Source organism: Drosophila nasuta, chromosome 3 (assembly GCF_023558535.2).
Source record: "Drosophila nasuta strain 15112-1781.00 chromosome 3, ASM2355853v1, whole genome shotgun sequence".
Taxonomy (NCBI): Eukaryota; Metazoa; Arthropoda; class Insecta; order Diptera; family Drosophilidae; genus Drosophila; species Drosophila nasuta.
Genome location: NC_083457.1, coordinates 28,904,811 through 28,918,742, shown reverse-complemented (window position 1 = coordinate 28,918,742; position 13,932 = coordinate 28,904,811). Strand labels below are relative to the sequence as shown.

Sequence of the window (13,932 nt, the reverse complement as noted above, 5' to 3'; positions counted from 1 at the left end):
TTCATAATCATTCCTAAGCATATAAGCATTCACTAATTCCAGTTCCCTCCATTAACATAATTTGATCTTCGCGCCGACAAGGGTTTATTTCAAATTCAGTGTTGGATAACAGTAATCTCATGACTGTCTTGAAAAAAATCGATTAATCGAAAACGATCGTACGATTACAATTTTTAGCGCCAAAACTAGTGTGCAGCGCGGCAAGCTGCTGATTGGTGTATTATTTATTGAGTGAAGCGAAAAGAGAAAAAAAATTGGAACGCAACCCATTTCTCCAATTGCTGACTACGAATATTTGTTTGTGTACCGTTCGCGATGGTCAATAACGAAAATGCAATTTGTGCTGGTCTGCAGCAGGTCATTTGGATCGGCAGCCACGAGCCAAACACATATGTCAAAAGTCTGGAGCATCGCAACGTTTACTTCTACAAAAAGTGTGTGTACGGACCGCTGACGCTCTCCATTGGCGACTACATACTCGTGGCGAACGCGGACGCAGCAGAACCCGATACTGTGGACGGCTGTGACATCGCCAAGATACTGCATCTGTATGAACTGCGGGAAATGAGCAGCAAAGAATCCTGTCGTGCTATTGTCCAGTGGTACTCACGCCCTCAGGCCATACCGCATAAGTACTTTGATGACGACGACTTGGCCATTGATTTTGACATTGAAGTCATCGAGGAGCATCGTCCCTACGACAACGACGTAGCTCTGGGCTCCATTTTTCGCAAGTGTCTTGTCTTTGAAGGCAGCTGCCAATTCAGTGCCGAACAGCTAATGAAGCAGCAGCTGCAGCGAAGCAAAGCTGCAATACCCAATTGTCCCATGTTTGTGACGCGCTACAAATTCGTTAAGGAGAAGAAATCATCATACCGTCTTATTCCGCTGGAGATTCAACTTGACGAGCAACAGGATGACAGACGTCGAAAATCTCAAACAAGCACAACAAAGGAAGTTGGCTCAGCACGAAAATCGATTGGACGTAGGCGCGTCTCGATTGCGGCTGCCAATGTGCCACCAGAATTTGTGGATGTCAATCATTTCAATAACTGCGAGAACAAAGTGTCGCCCATCAAGATTGTCGGCGGCAGCGTGGTTCGTTTGTCCGAGAAGAAAAAGACCCTTAGTACGTCGAAGACGGCGGCTGAGATAAATGCCAACTATTTAATGGCATCGCCACTCACCGAAAAGAATCCCAAAGTCGTTACACCAAAGTCCCGGGCATCGGCAGCTCGCCGAAACCTGAATCTCAGTCTGGACAAGGGAGCAGACACCACAGCCGATTCGGATTGTTTGAACTATTCGATTGTGCAGCAAACACCCGATCCAAAGACGCCCTCAAATGACATGAAAATCAAGCTACGCGTCTCCGAACGTAGGAAATCCACACGACTTGCATCTGTCGATTCTCGCGATCCCTTAGAACTGGTGTTGGAGGCCAACAGTCATACACCCATAAAGCAGGGCAGAAAAAGATTGGGTGCCAGTAATGGCGATATTTACCACACGCCCACTAAGAAAACCAAAGAGCCGCTCGAGACATTGGGCAACGATTTGACGCCCTCCACGCGCCGCAAAAGCATTCTCAAATCAGCAACCACACGTTTAGGTAAGTAAACTGCCTTGACGCATATAAATGCCTTTACTAATCTTACAAACTTGCAGCCGACGGTACGCCCAGACGCAGCATACAGCTCTCCAATATTGTGGAACAGCGCATCTTTGACAACAACGAGATTATATCGACGCCAAAGCGCAGTCGCTCCAAACTCGCCGATGATGCGGATTACACACCAAAGAAGTCAACACATAAGTCGCCAGGACGTCCACGCCGCATGAGCACCACGGGCACAAGCACTAAGCAGAAAGAGGATGCGCCTATGACGCCATCACAGAAGATGAAGAAAATACGCGCTGGGGAACTCAGTCCGAGTATGGAGCAGCGTCATCAACAGCTGGACGTCGGCCACAAATCGCAGTTGCAACTGGCGCGCGAACAACTTCATGTCTCCGTGGTGCCAAAGAGTTTGCCATGCCGCGAGAAGGAATTTGACAATATCTACAGCTTTCTGGAGGGTAAAATTCAGGATCAGTGCGGTGGCTGCATGTATGTTTCTGGTGTGCCGGGCACAGGCAAAACAGCTACGGTTACGGGAGTTATACGCACTCTGCAGCGTCTGGTTGAGCAAGACAAGTTGCCAGCGTTTGAGTTTCTGGAGATAAATGGCATGCGATTGACGGAACCACGTCAAGCGTATGTGCAAATCTACAAGCAACTGACGGGCAAAACTGTATCCTGGGAGCATGCACACTCTCTGCTGGAGAAGCGTTTCACAACGCCAGCGCCGCGTCGACTTACCACAGTGCTGCTTGTGGATGAGCTGGATATATTGTGCAATCGCCGACAGGATGTTGTTTACAATCTGCTCGACTGGCCAACAAAATCAGCGGCACATCTAGTGGTTGTTACTATAGCAAACACCATGGATTTGCCCGAACGTCTGCTAATGGGTGAGATGCATTGAAGCATTGCGCTATTTTCAAATAGGCAGCTAACTAAATCGTTCTTTCAGGCAAGGTAACATCACGCTTGGGCCTAACACGACTCACTTTCCAGCCGTACACGCACAAACAGCTGCAGGAGATTGTCACAGCGCGTTTAGCTGGCTCCGAGGCCTTCAAGGGCGAGGCAGTGCAGTTGGTGGCACGTAAAGTGGCCGCTGTGTCGGGTGATGCTCGTCGTGCACTTGACATTTGTCGTCGTGCCACTGAAATTGCAGACACCGGCTCTGAACCAACGGCAACTGCGGCAACCAAATGCGTTACCATGCTGCATGTGCAACAAGCTCTGGGTGAAATGATAGCTAGTGCCAAGGTGCAGGCTATCAAGAATTGTTCGCGTATGGAGCAGATCTTTCTGCAGGCGGTCGCCGCTGAGGTGACACGAACTGGCGTCGAGGAAACAATGTTCCATGGCGTCTACACGCAGATTGAGACAATTGCCACGTTTATGGGCGTTGCGCTGCCAGCACCAGGACGTGCTCTGAACATTTGCTCCAAGCTGGGCGCAGAGCGTCTAATCATCTGCGAACACTCGCGCAACGATCTATTCCAGAAGATACTGCTCAACGTGAGTCCCGATGACATACATTACGCATTGCGCGTGGAAGGCAACTAACATAGATTACAATGAATTAGTAAAATACTTTTTAAAACTTTTAAATTAATTAATATTTAAGCGTCGCGTTTAAACAATTTAAAGTACAAACTCGTTGATAGGAATACCAAGTAAAAGACTAATACAGTATAACAGTCGTACAGCACTTTGGGCGAAAAGACGGAATAGATAAATAAGTGATAGCGAAAGCCAACCATTAGACACAGATAGAAGGCCGCTGGCAACATGACCAATGCGGCGTACAAGGGTGCCACAATAGAATCTGCTGCCTTGGCATATGAGGGCAATGATTGGATGATGCCCACGCTGCGTAAATCCGCACGCAAAGTGTGCACAATCAGATAGAGGAAGGAATGTATTTCGGCGCTATACGTGTTGAGGGTGACAAAGAAGCCAACGATGACGGGATTATAGCTGGTCTGGCCAATGTAGCCGGGTGTCAAATCAATGGTGGACAAACTGTTCGAGTTGCCCTGATAAAAATAAAACATTCTCGCCACAAAGATGGTCATTATGATCTTGTAGACATGCACTAAACGGACCGAGAACTTGCGCACTGTTGTGCCATAAGCCTCACACAGTTTGTAGGTCTCGTCCAGCGTGATTAGAAGCGTGGGCAGCAGCACAATATTCTGCACCTTGTACAGCAGTGCAGTTAGTATTAGTGAGCATGTCAGATTTGTTTGCAGCAGCTTCAACAGATTGCTTTTGGGTGGACCATCCAAAAGGCTCTGACCACTCTGTTGTTGCGGCAAAGCTGTGCGATAGCCGAGCACAAAAACCAGAGCAAGACAGCACCAGAAAAGCACCAACAAGGCGAGCACATAACGAGCACTGCGGGAAGAAAAAGTTACATAAGGCATGATAATAATGTCAATTCGAACTTACGCCAATTGATCGGGCAGCACGAAGAATTGCACCTGCCCATTGAGACCTCTGAAACTGTAGACTAGCATGAATGCAATGCCGTTGAAGATGGCCTGCGGCGTGTCCGTAAACTTGCGCAGGCGTGCCCAGAACAGCAGCAATGAGAAGAGCATCAGTGTGCTCTTAATACTCGATAAGCGGTGCAGATAGCGCATCAGCGTAAGCAAAATAAGCACCACAAAGATCTTGCGCTGTTGCCACAGGCAAGCCGAGGCAATCTTATGCAAATGCCGTCCATCTAGCTCCACATTTGCCTTGGTGATGCGACGACGCAGCGTCTTCAATGCAACAAGCAATATTAGTGTATTGCCCAAATAATACCAGGTCTTGTATTCAAACTCAATGAAGGAGGATGAGCCCAGTGTGAAGGTGCGTATAGCATAGCAGAGCAGAAGTGGTAATGGTAGCGGTATTGAAAGCTTCAAGCGGCGTGCATATAACGGCGGCAGGGCAATCTTAATGAGCGCCTGGGCCACATCAATAGATAGATAAACGGATGCCACTATTGGAAATAGCAACAGCAGGCTCTGCAGCATAGAGCTGGTCATTAATTGATCCAGCATATGACCCACTACATTTAACATAATGCCAATAACCAGTGACAGAAGCAGCTGCCCCAGTTTTAGTATATCCAGACCCAGTTGCTCCGTTGCTACATCCAGAAACAGAATGTTCAGCACTATGTGCAGTGATGTCTGTGTATTAAAGAGTATGGAAAAACTAATTAATAAACATACAAAATTTAAAACCAATTATGATAATTACTAACCGCTGTTGTTAGCGCCAATCCGACAGCTATTAAACCGTAATCGAATTTCACCAATGACTCGGACAACTGTTCGGATATCTCACGTGCCACACGCAAATAATTTAGTTTGGCGTTCTCATAGTGCACTTTGCTGGCGCTGCTGCCGTCGCCTAAGCGCAGTGGTTCAAGCAGATTCTTGTGCAACAGCGTTGCATTCTGATACCAACCGAAGTAATCTGAGAAAACAAGAATATAAATAGTTGAAATATTAATTTATGGGTTATTGCTGCTCACCGCTACGACGAACACTTTCGTGGCCAAACTTGACTCTCGCCTTGTTGAGCAGATGATGTGCATTGTAGAAATAGGCGTACATCTGCTGCTCCAAAGTTAAAGTCTGCAGCATTTCCGGTATTAGGCAACCAATGGACATGGTCGGAATCTCCACAGACAAGAGCAACGCCAGCGTGGGCGTTAAATCGATCTGATTATAACGCTTTGTGCTTCCCCTAAAAATGAATGATTTTAGTGCTACGTCATAAGGTACACAATATCTACTTTACTTACGCATATTTGCTGCAGTTCTTGGAATACAAATAGAGCGGCACAGAAGTCTCGGCGGGCGTATTGCCACCATGGCCACCGCCATCAGCCATACCATGATCTCCAGTCAACAACAGCAGATAGTTCTCCATGTTCTAGCGTATGTCAAACATTAAATTCATTTAAATTGGCTTTTTAATGTAACAGAGTTACTTGCCTTGTGGTCCAATATCTTCTTTACCGCATCATCCATCTCTTTAAGCTTGTGATTTATTTTTGGGCTAGCATGACCTTCGACATGACCAATGTGATCCAAGCCCAGATAGTGTAATATAAGCAATTTCCAGTCTTCTTTCTCCAACTCCAATTCCAATGTTCGAGTCACATTCTTGTCGCCTTCATAGAAGTCATTTACGTAAAACGAATCATTATTTTCGGCCTTGCGTGAAAATTCACTGGGAAAGAGATGCACCCATGTGTGATCGCCGGCAAATGAGACGACAGCATCGCGCTGCTTCAGGCGATGCAGCAGCGAATCTTCCACTTGCTCTGTGTGTCCCACATTGAGGGCAATATCAATGAAATTCGATAGCGTGCCAGTGGTAATGCTCTTTAATCGCGGCATCGTCACCGTCGGTATATCGACGTGCAGGCTAAGCTTGAGGCAAGCCCTCTCATGGGAAATCGGCATAGTGGACTCACTGGGGAAATCATTGCGCAAGGCATCGATCAGCAATAGTATGAACGAATTGTAGCTGGACGGTGGTGGTTCAAGCCTGCCAACAATATATTGATTGATTGTAGTATGTGGACCCAGCATATGTGGCAGTTACTGATAAACAAACTTACTTTTCGCCATGCAGTGTTGTTGGACGGTCGATGGGCACACTGCTTTCTTGCTCGGCAACAGAATACGAGGCGGGAAAGAAACCAATAAGAAACAGCACGGCACCGCACAGAAACAATGTTAGCATATAGAATGTGTAGACAAGGCGACTTTTATGCTCCTCCATTGCCATGGCGTATTCATAAACATGACACAAGATTCACAACACCGTCCCGGTCTGGTTGACAGGTAAACAAATACTCAGACTTTTTTCTGAAAGATGTACTGCGGTGTGACCACAAGTAACAATATACTACAAATGCAATTTGGTAACACTTCATGTAAGCGATGTATTTTCGACGGCGCTTCATTTGAAATAGCAAAAGTATAAAATCTTGTTAATAGTTGAAGTATTTTTTTCTCGACATAAAAATAGACTCCTCCCACTGATTAGATTTCCGCTCAAAAACGTTATAATTTCACATTTGTATTTGTAATTAATTTCTAAAGAATCGTTGTGGGACTATAAAAAACATCGAAAACATCGAGGTGGAGAAACATACCGCTCAGCAAACATTGTGACGCAAGTTGGCAGCCTGTTGACAATCAGCTGTTTTAAAACAACATTTTGAGCAACGATTGTTTATTTTTGGTTTTATTAAATGCTATTGCAATTATGGAGACTTGTGGCTTTATTATAACCAAAGGCAGCGACCTTGAAAGTTTCCTAATGCGATGTTCGTACTGCACCATAGATGTGGCGATCGATCAATGGCACGAGTTTGTGCTGCACTTTCGTACAACGCATGGAGCTACTTTTAAGGACACCACAAATCAATTAAAGAAAGAGGAAATTATGGATGAAGACCACTGCATTCAGGATAAATCACTTGACGTCGCTATAAGTGAGAAAGAGATTGAAACTGAACTTAAAGCACTGATAGATGCCGATGTTACAGAACCAGCCTCGCCTATATCGAATGGAAATGAATATGAATCAGGGGAAAATGCGCCCAAAGCTGAATCAGAGCAGGACGAAGAGGTCCTGGAAGGGGCTTCTTCATATTTGCCTACAAATCAGGTACATTTCATTATAAATATATATTTCATTTACTACAATATCTCGCTGTTTAGTTTGATCCTTCGTTCTATCGACGGGATGTGCGCACTTTGACATTTATAGAGTCTTATAAGAATCAACCATGTCTTTGGAATAGGAATGACAGCAAGTATATGGATCCAGCTGCCTGTAAAACAGCCTACGGTCAACTTAGATCGGAACTGAAAACCAATATTGGCGTGATATTCACAGACCACTCCCTTAGGGCGGCAATCAAAAAGTTGCAAATGCAGTATAATGCAATACACAATATCGTCTTAAATGGAAGTCAAAAAGAGGAGTCAATTCCCTTTAGCCACTACACAAGATGTGCGTTTCTAAAAGCCAGCACAGAGTCCTCAAGACCTCCCTCCTCCTTATCTGAATCTAGTTCGAGCGAAAATGAATCAATGGAAACTGGATCCAATGCTGAATCAGAAAAGAATGAGGACAAGGACGAGGGTTCTTCGTATTTGCCCACAAATAAGGTACATACAAATATATATACATAGATATTAACGACTTACGAAAATATTTCACTATATAGTTTAATCCGTCATTCTTTCGACGGGATGTGCGCACTTTGACATTTATAGAAGCATATAAGAGCCAGCCATGTCTTTGGGATATTGGCGACAGCAAGTATAAGGACTTGATTGCACGTAGAGCAGCTTATCGTCAACTTATTACTGAACTGGAAACCAGTATAGCCGTTGTATTTACTGAACATTCTCTGAAGGTAGCAATCAAAAAGTTGCACACGCAATATAATACAGTAGGGAAGCGCGTTTCAAACGGAATTCAAAAGCCGAACTCAGTTCCCTTTAATCACTACACAAGATGTGCCTTTCTAAAAGCAAGTGGCGCAAACTCTAAAAATTCCTTTGAAATTGGACTGATACAGGTAATTTATAAGCCGTCGTGTTTTTTTAAATTTCTACAATAACTTTTGTTCTTACAGTTGAATTTTTCTAAAAAAAATACGCTTACAACGAACTTCATTCGCCTATATAGCAATTATCCACAGCTATATGATGACAAACATAAAGACTTCTCAAAGATCGATGTCCGCAAAAAAGCATATGATGAAATAAAAGCAGCCACTGTTGCGAGTATCGGGGACGTTAGCAGCAATGATATCTATCTTGCCATTCAGGGAATTCGTCAATGGAATTTCAAGAGTACAAAGCATGTTAAGGAAGCCAATGAGGCGGAATTGTTTTATTTGAAGGCTTGCGACTTCTTGCCGAACAAAACATTAAAACAAAAGCTTATTTGCGAGATCTGTCAGCAGGAGACTTCATCCGATCATGTGCTCCAAGTACATATGCACAAAGTGCACAACATTGGCGACTTGCCCTTTAAGTGCCCTTCGTGTGAGCGGAGATTTGTTGCACGCAGCGAAATGGCAACACATATGCAACGTGTGCATATTGGTAAGACACACAAGTGCAATTACTGCGAGAGATCATTCGCTGTTAACTCAGATCTTCGCGTGCATATGCGCACACACACGGGCAATAGCATACTGTGTGAGCTATGCGGCAAGGCCTTCAGATTAAAATACCAGCTGAAGGCACATATCACAGCCATACACACTAAAATAAGGGCCTTTAAGTGTACCATGTGTCCAAAGGACTTCATAAAAAAGGTCGATCTTAAGGACCACATCAAAAGTCATTTAAATATACGTGATAAAATCTGTTCAACATGTGGCAAAGGCTTTACTAGCTGCCACTCGCTTATTAGGCATCGACAAATACACTCGGATATCAAGAAATTCGTTTGCAAACTTTGTGATGCGCGATTCTCTCAATTTGTTGGCCTAAATTCTCATATGAAACGTACACACAACATTGTACGCAATAGTGCTCAGAAATCAGCTGAAACTATAGTAGCAGACGAAACAGCTACTTAAAAATATACAAATTGAACAAATAAACTAAATAGTATCTTGTGTTTCTGCATATTTAAAAAAAAAAGTTTCGATAGCAAGTAGGCGCCACTATAATCGATAGGTTGTGATTATAATCGTAAATCGTTCGCTATGCAACACTTCTCTGCCAACAGCTGGACTGAGCGCATTGGATTTTGGCATACATTTGTTGTTTGTGTTAGTTAAACCAAAACAATAATGGAGATATGCGGCAGCATTATCACCAATACGGACTATAAACAATTCTACTTAACGTGCTTATATTGTTCAACTCAAACCGATCTGAAGGACTGGGCGCAATTCGCGTCCCACATTAAGAATGATCATTCATTGAATGACGAGACGGACAAGGAAAATGTAAAACTTGAGAAAGTTTTAAAACAAAACGACGAGTATTACTCAGATACAGAGAGCATACATGAAGAACACATTGCTTGGGTCCACGATGATGTGGAATTTGATGTAAGTTGGTAAATTTACAGTTTGCTCGCCTTGTAACAATATACATATTTTGCCACAGGAAAATTACGAATATCTTGAAGAAGCGGAATATGACGCGCATTCCGAAAATGCGATTGCGGCGAGTGATTACTGTACCTCCACGGACCAGAATGAACTTCTAGACAATGCGGCACAATTCACCACACTGGATAATGATGTGCAATTCGATATTCAGCAGGAACCAAATCTGATAGATCAGGCTGAAGTAATAACTGAGCACCTAACACACTCCTCATCTGACTATGATGATGACTTTAGGCGGGAGCTCGAATGCAGTTCTAGTGATTCTGATGATTCCGACGACCCTACTGAAAAACGGAGCAGAAACAAGCCATTGACTTTGAAGCGCAAAGTATGGCAATGAAATACGTTAAATACGGATTGCAAAAGTAATATATGTACATTTCATTTTCAGTTGAAAGTATCGTTTCTTCGGCACAATCCACGGGTATTGCACTTTATTGAAGCATTTAAGGATCACCCCTACCTCTGGAATCGAGATCATCCATTATTTCAGGACGAAACTGCTAAAAGTGAGGCCTACAATACAATAAGTAAAGTTATGGATAAGAAGGCCAATGTGCTGTTCACGAAAGGCGAATTGAGGAAAAGCATAGATCAATTGCTGAATCAATACGCCATTGCTGCCCAAAATGCTGAGGAGAAGAAATTGTCTGGCATTGCTGCGCGATACTTCAGAAGATGTCAATTTCTCTCAACTTCCAATTGCTCTGCAGAATTGGACGACGAGGAGGGCAAAACGGATGTAATACAGGTAACAACTTTGCTATTAAAACAATTGACATTCAGATAAAAATATTAACATTTTGCAGCTGGACTTTAAAAGCATCAACGACATGACAACCAGCTTTATTGAAGCCTATGGTAACTTTCCGGTGCTTTACGACAGCTCTTTGCCAGAATTCAAGTGTGTAACAACCCGATCAGAAGCTTACATTAAAATCTCAGAGCAACTGGCACCTTCTATGCGCGTCAATGAGACAGAAGTGCACATGGGCATTGTAAGATTACGGAAATGGGCTTATATGTGTCTGAGACGCGTTAAGTCGAAAGTCTTGCAAAGACCCTGCAACAAAGCCGAATTGCATTACTTACAGCTCTGCAGCTTCCTGCCACCTAAAGCAGAGAGCTTTGTTGTTAGCTGCGAATACTGCGACAAACGATTCTTTATTGACTACAGTCTGCGTGCTCACATGGTCAAAGCGCATAACATTGGTGAACTGCCCTACCTCTGTTCACAGTGTCCGCGTCGTTTTATGAATGCTACCGACATGGAGCGCCATAAGTTGCGGCAGCACTGTGAAAAGATGCTTAAGTGTGACTACTGTGATAGCACCTTCTCGCTGCAGGCCGATCTGAAGGTTCACATACGCTGCCACACCGGCGAAAAGCCGTACATCTGTGAGTTGTGCGGCAAGGGCTTTAGACTGAAACTATTACTCGACTATCACATCAATGGAACGCATCTTGACTTGCGCCCTTACGCATGTGACTTATGTCCCAAAAAGTTTCGGAAGAGAATTCTGCTAAAGACCCATATGAAGAGTCATCTCAATATCAGGGATAAGAAGTGCGACGATTGCGGCGCTACATTTACGTGTCCAGCCGGTTTTAGTCGGCATCGCAAAACTCACCAAAACCCATCTTAAGTTAAGATACCCTGTTAATAATTTATTACATACATAAAAAGTTAACATTACGAAAGCAAAACACAATTTCTGTTATTAATAAAGATAAATTACTTATTCCCATTTGATATAATGGAATATTAATTATTTTTTATAAATATACATATTCATATTCATATAAATGACAGTATTGGCGGGTATTGTTTTTGAATTTTCACAACACTGTTTATCAGCTGGTGGCAAATGTATCGATAAGTTAATTGGAGATTTAAGATGCAACAACAATTTGTGTTTTGTTTGTTTATAATTTGCAAATTTAAAGCCATTTGCTAAAAACAATATTCAATGTGCTCAAAATGGTGGTTTGTGGAACTCTTCTCGTTCGCAACAATTACAAAGAGTTCTTTTTGAGCTGCTCGCATTGCCAACACGATTGCAACGTTGAAGTAAATCTGGAAAAGTGGCAAGAGTTCATTTTACACATTAGAAATGCACACAAAGTGCGTTTCGAAGATGATGATAAAATATCCTGCAGTAGCACCGTCGAGCATAAAACTCAATCAATGCCAAACGAAGACAGTAGTGAAACTGAAATCAATGATAATGATGTCGAGTTTGAAGAGGATGATGACAATAAGGATTGTTTAGCCGAGGAAGCATTTGTTGATTTGCCAAGCGGTCTGACTTGCGAAGATGAGGACGATAACGATAACGACAGCGAGCTCGATACTGATGATGAGGTAAAGCTACAGTTAATAGTTTCATAATCGATTGTTATTAATTAATTCAAATTTGTATTTATTTAGATGTTAGAGAAATGCCCTATTATGGCCGTGTCTTGCCTTATGGATGATAATTCTCTAACTGAGCAGAGCGGCGAAAAGAAACACTTTGCGCCAACAGTAAAAGTAAGAATTTTATGAATTAAAAACAAATCCTTAAATGCTTATAGTATTATTCTTAGTTCAATCCTACATTTTATCGCCGCAATCCGCGAATCACACAGTTTATTGAACTATATAAGGGACATCCGTGTCTATGGGATCCCAAAAATGCTGCATATAAAAACAAGGAAAAACGCAGTGCAGCATACGCCAACTTAATTGATCAGCTAAAAGCCAGTGTAAATGTTCATCTCACACATTACAAGCTGAAGAAATGCATATCGAGTCTTCATAGTCAATATGCAGTGATAACACGTCAAAAACGTACAAAGAAATTGACCAAGTTACCATTGTATTATCATGAAATGTATAGTTTCCTAGGGAAACGCTGTGATCTTGATGATGCGGAAAGCGACGAGGACAGCGACGAGAATAAAATTAAGGTACTGCATTCATTAAATATTGTATGATTTCATATACTTATTTTTTCTAAACTTTGTATTACAGCTATCGTTTATTGAATCAAACCATTTGACAACATACTTCATAGAGTTGTATGCTAAGTTTCCGCAATTATACGATTCAACAAACAAGGAGTTCGCTAATCTTCAGGAACGCAAAAGAGCATACATCGAAATGACTGATCTGCTCACCAAGGAGATTCCACTTGGCATCATTACCCACTATGATGTTTATGACAGTGTGCTCTATTTGCGTCAATGGTATTCCCGCAAAATCAAAGGACTAACAGAGACCCAAACAGTTGGATTGTTGAGGGCCGAAAAACATTACATTGAGACATGCAAGGGCTTCCTGAAAACGACAACATTCCGCCAGAAAATTCCATGTGACGTCTGTCAAAATAGCTTCAGCACCGATCACGCTCTACAGGCACATCAGTTTCGTGCTCATAAGGTTGGCGATGGCGGCTGGTTTAAGTGCACGCTGTGCGAGAATCATTTCGAGCGTCGTTGTCATTTACAGCAGCATAATCAACGTGTTCACATGGGCAAAACATTTAACTGCAGTTTATGTGATCGCAGCTTCTCATTTGCCAGTCAACTGAGTGCACATATGCGTACCCATGATGATAGCCACATAGCCAAACCATTTGTCTGCGAATTCTGTGGTAAATCGTTTAAGCAAAAAATTCAAATGAGCAACCATGTGACAGCAGTTCATACCAAAATTCGGGCATTTAAATGCGCTATGTGCCCCAAGGATTTTCTAACGAAACGGGATCTCAAAGATCACATTAAAGCGCATCTAAACATACGAGACAAGGTGTGCGAAATTTGTCAAAAGTCGTTCACCAACGCCAATGCACTCGTGAAGCATCGCCACATCCATCGGGAGAAAACGCTTCAGTGCAGTCTCTGCAATACCAAGTTCTCCGAGCGTGTGAGTCTTGGTGTGCACATGAAGCGTACTCACAAAATCATTCGGAATAATGCGAAAGCTCCCGAGGCACCGGAAACCACACTGCAAACACAAACATTCCCAAAAGCCGAAAATAATTCAAATAAATAAAACGTTGCATGCAAAACTAAAACCGATTCGTTAGTTTGAATGAAGTTACGTTTGGCTATTTTACAACACTGATTGCAGTCAGCTGCTGTTCATCAGCCGCATAGCAAA

General features: G+C 42.9%; 5 protein-coding genes across 7 annotated transcripts; 4 read left to right on the top strand and 1 right to left on the bottom strand.

Moving 5' to 3' along the window:
* The first annotated feature begins 104 nt into the window (after positions 1-104).
* LOC132793869 (origin recognition complex subunit 1) lies at positions 105-3,181 on the top strand. Its single transcript, XM_060804008.1, has 3 exons — positions 105-1,612; positions 1,669-2,514; positions 2,577-3,181. Exons 1-3 carry the CDS (start codon positions 316-318, stop codon positions 3,179-3,181), a joined length of 2,748 nt encoding a protein of 915 aa, XP_060659991.1. The 5' UTR covers positions 105-315.
* Positions 3,182-3,237: 56 nt separating this feature from the next.
* Positions 3,238-6,502, bottom strand: LOC132793868 (uncharacterized). The gene is made up of 7 exons (XM_060804007.1): positions 6,249-6,502; positions 5,617-6,175; positions 5,424-5,554; positions 5,151-5,365; positions 4,878-5,092; positions 4,070-4,803; positions 3,238-4,015 (listed from the first exon to the last, which is right to left on the bottom strand). The coding sequence occupies exons 1-7, from the start codon at positions 6,416-6,418 to the stop codon at positions 3,238-3,240; spliced, it is 2,802 nt and encodes a 933-aa protein (XP_060659990.1). The 5' UTR covers positions 6,419-6,502.
* Positions 6,503-6,606: 104 nt separating this feature from the next.
* Positions 6,607-9,275, top strand: LOC132793873 (uncharacterized). 3 transcript variants are annotated; one of them, XM_060804011.1, is made up of 5 exons: positions 6,607-7,130; positions 7,185-7,306; positions 7,360-7,812; positions 7,872-8,228; positions 8,286-9,275. In XM_060804011.1, the coding sequence occupies exons 1-5, from the start codon at positions 6,902-6,904 to the stop codon at positions 9,240-9,242; spliced, it is 2,118 nt and encodes a 705-aa protein (XP_060659994.1). In that variant the 5' UTR covers positions 6,607-6,901; the 3' UTR covers positions 9,243-9,275. The 3 variants fall into 3 exon arrangements, with proteins under 3 accessions (XP_060659994.1, XP_060659993.1, XP_060659995.1); XM_060804010.1 differs by having other exon boundaries at positions 6,607-7,306; XM_060804012.1 differs by lacking the exon at positions 8,286-9,275 and having other exon boundaries at positions 6,607-7,306; positions 7,921-8,005.
* A 182-nt stretch (positions 9,276-9,457) lies between these two features.
* On the top strand, positions 9,458-11,572 carry LOC132793875 (zinc finger protein 486). Its single transcript, XM_060804015.1, has 4 exons — positions 9,458-9,722; positions 9,781-10,113; positions 10,177-10,536; positions 10,595-11,572. Exons 1-4 carry the CDS (start codon positions 9,459-9,461, stop codon positions 11,429-11,431), a joined length of 1,794 nt encoding a protein of 597 aa, XP_060659998.1. The 5' UTR covers position 9,458; the 3' UTR covers positions 11,432-11,572.
* An 89-nt stretch (positions 11,573-11,661) lies between these two features.
* On the top strand, positions 11,662-13,926 carry LOC132793874 (uncharacterized). Its single transcript, XM_060804014.1, has 4 exons — positions 11,662-12,150; positions 12,217-12,318; positions 12,375-12,737; positions 12,802-13,926. The coding sequence occupies exons 1-4, from the start codon at positions 11,767-11,769 to the stop codon at positions 13,822-13,824; spliced, it is 1,872 nt and encodes a 623-aa protein (XP_060659997.1). The 5' UTR covers positions 11,662-11,766; the 3' UTR covers positions 13,825-13,926.
* Positions 13,927-13,932: the final 6 nt, after the last annotated feature.

What these genes read in the sequence shown, in the direction of transcription:
- LOC132793869 (XM_060804008.1), top strand. Translation starts at nt 316, where the DNA reads ATGGTCAATAACGAAAATGCAATTTGTGCTGGTCTGCAGCAGGTCATT. An exon ending in ATCAGCAACCACACGTTTAG is followed by an intron (nt 1,613 to 1,668) that starts GTAAGTAAACTG and finishes ACAAACTTGCAG; the next exon opens with CCGACGGTACGCCCAGACGC. An exon ending in GCCCGAACGTCTGCTAATGG is followed by an intron (nt 2,515 to 2,576) that starts GTGAGATGCATT and finishes TCGTTCTTTCAG; the next exon opens with GCAAGGTAACATCACGCTTG.
- LOC132793868 (XM_060804007.1), bottom strand. Translation starts at nt 6,418, where the DNA reads ATGGCAATGGAGGAGCATAAAAGTCGCCTTGTCTACACATTCTATATG. An exon ending in ACAACACTGCATGGCGAAAA is followed by an intron (nt 6,176 to 6,248) that starts GTAAGTTTGTTT and finishes TATTGTTGGCAG; the next exon opens with GCTTGAACCACCACCGTCCA. An exon ending in AAGAACTGCAGCAAATATGC is followed by an intron (nt 5,366 to 5,423) that starts GTAAGTAAAGTA and finishes ATTCATTTTTAG; the next exon opens with GGGAAGCACAAAGCGTTATA.
- LOC132793873 (XM_060804010.1), top strand. Translation starts at nt 6,902, where the DNA reads ATGGAGACTTGTGGCTTTATTATAACCAAAGGCAGCGACCTTGAAAGT. An exon ending in CGTATTTGCCCACAAATAAG is followed by an intron (nt 7,813 to 7,871) that starts GTACATACAAAT and finishes TTCACTATATAG; the next exon opens with TTTAATCCGTCATTCTTTCG. An exon ending in TTGAAATTGGACTGATACAG is followed by an intron (nt 8,229 to 8,285) that starts GTAATTTATAAG and finishes TTGTTCTTACAG; the next exon opens with TTGAATTTTTCTAAAAAAAA.
- LOC132793875 (XM_060804015.1), top strand. Translation starts at nt 9,459, where the DNA reads ATGGAGATATGCGGCAGCATTATCACCAATACGGACTATAAACAATTC. An exon ending in ACGATGATGTGGAATTTGAT is followed by an intron (nt 9,723 to 9,780) that starts GTAAGTTGGTAA and finishes ATTTTGCCACAG; the next exon opens with GAAAATTACGAATATCTTGA. An exon ending in CATTGACTTTGAAGCGCAAA is followed by an intron (nt 10,114 to 10,176) that starts GTATGGCAATGA and finishes TTTCATTTTCAG; the next exon opens with TTGAAAGTATCGTTTCTTCG.
- LOC132793874 (XM_060804014.1), top strand. Translation starts at nt 11,767, where the DNA reads ATGGTGGTTTGTGGAACTCTTCTCGTTCGCAACAATTACAAAGAGTTC. An exon ending in AGCTCGATACTGATGATGAG is followed by an intron (nt 12,151 to 12,216) that starts GTAAAGCTACAG and finishes GTATTTATTTAG; the next exon opens with ATGTTAGAGAAATGCCCTAT. An exon ending in GCGACGAGAATAAAATTAAG is followed by an intron (nt 12,738 to 12,801) that starts GTACTGCATTCA and finishes TTTGTATTACAG; the next exon opens with CTATCGTTTATTGAATCAAA.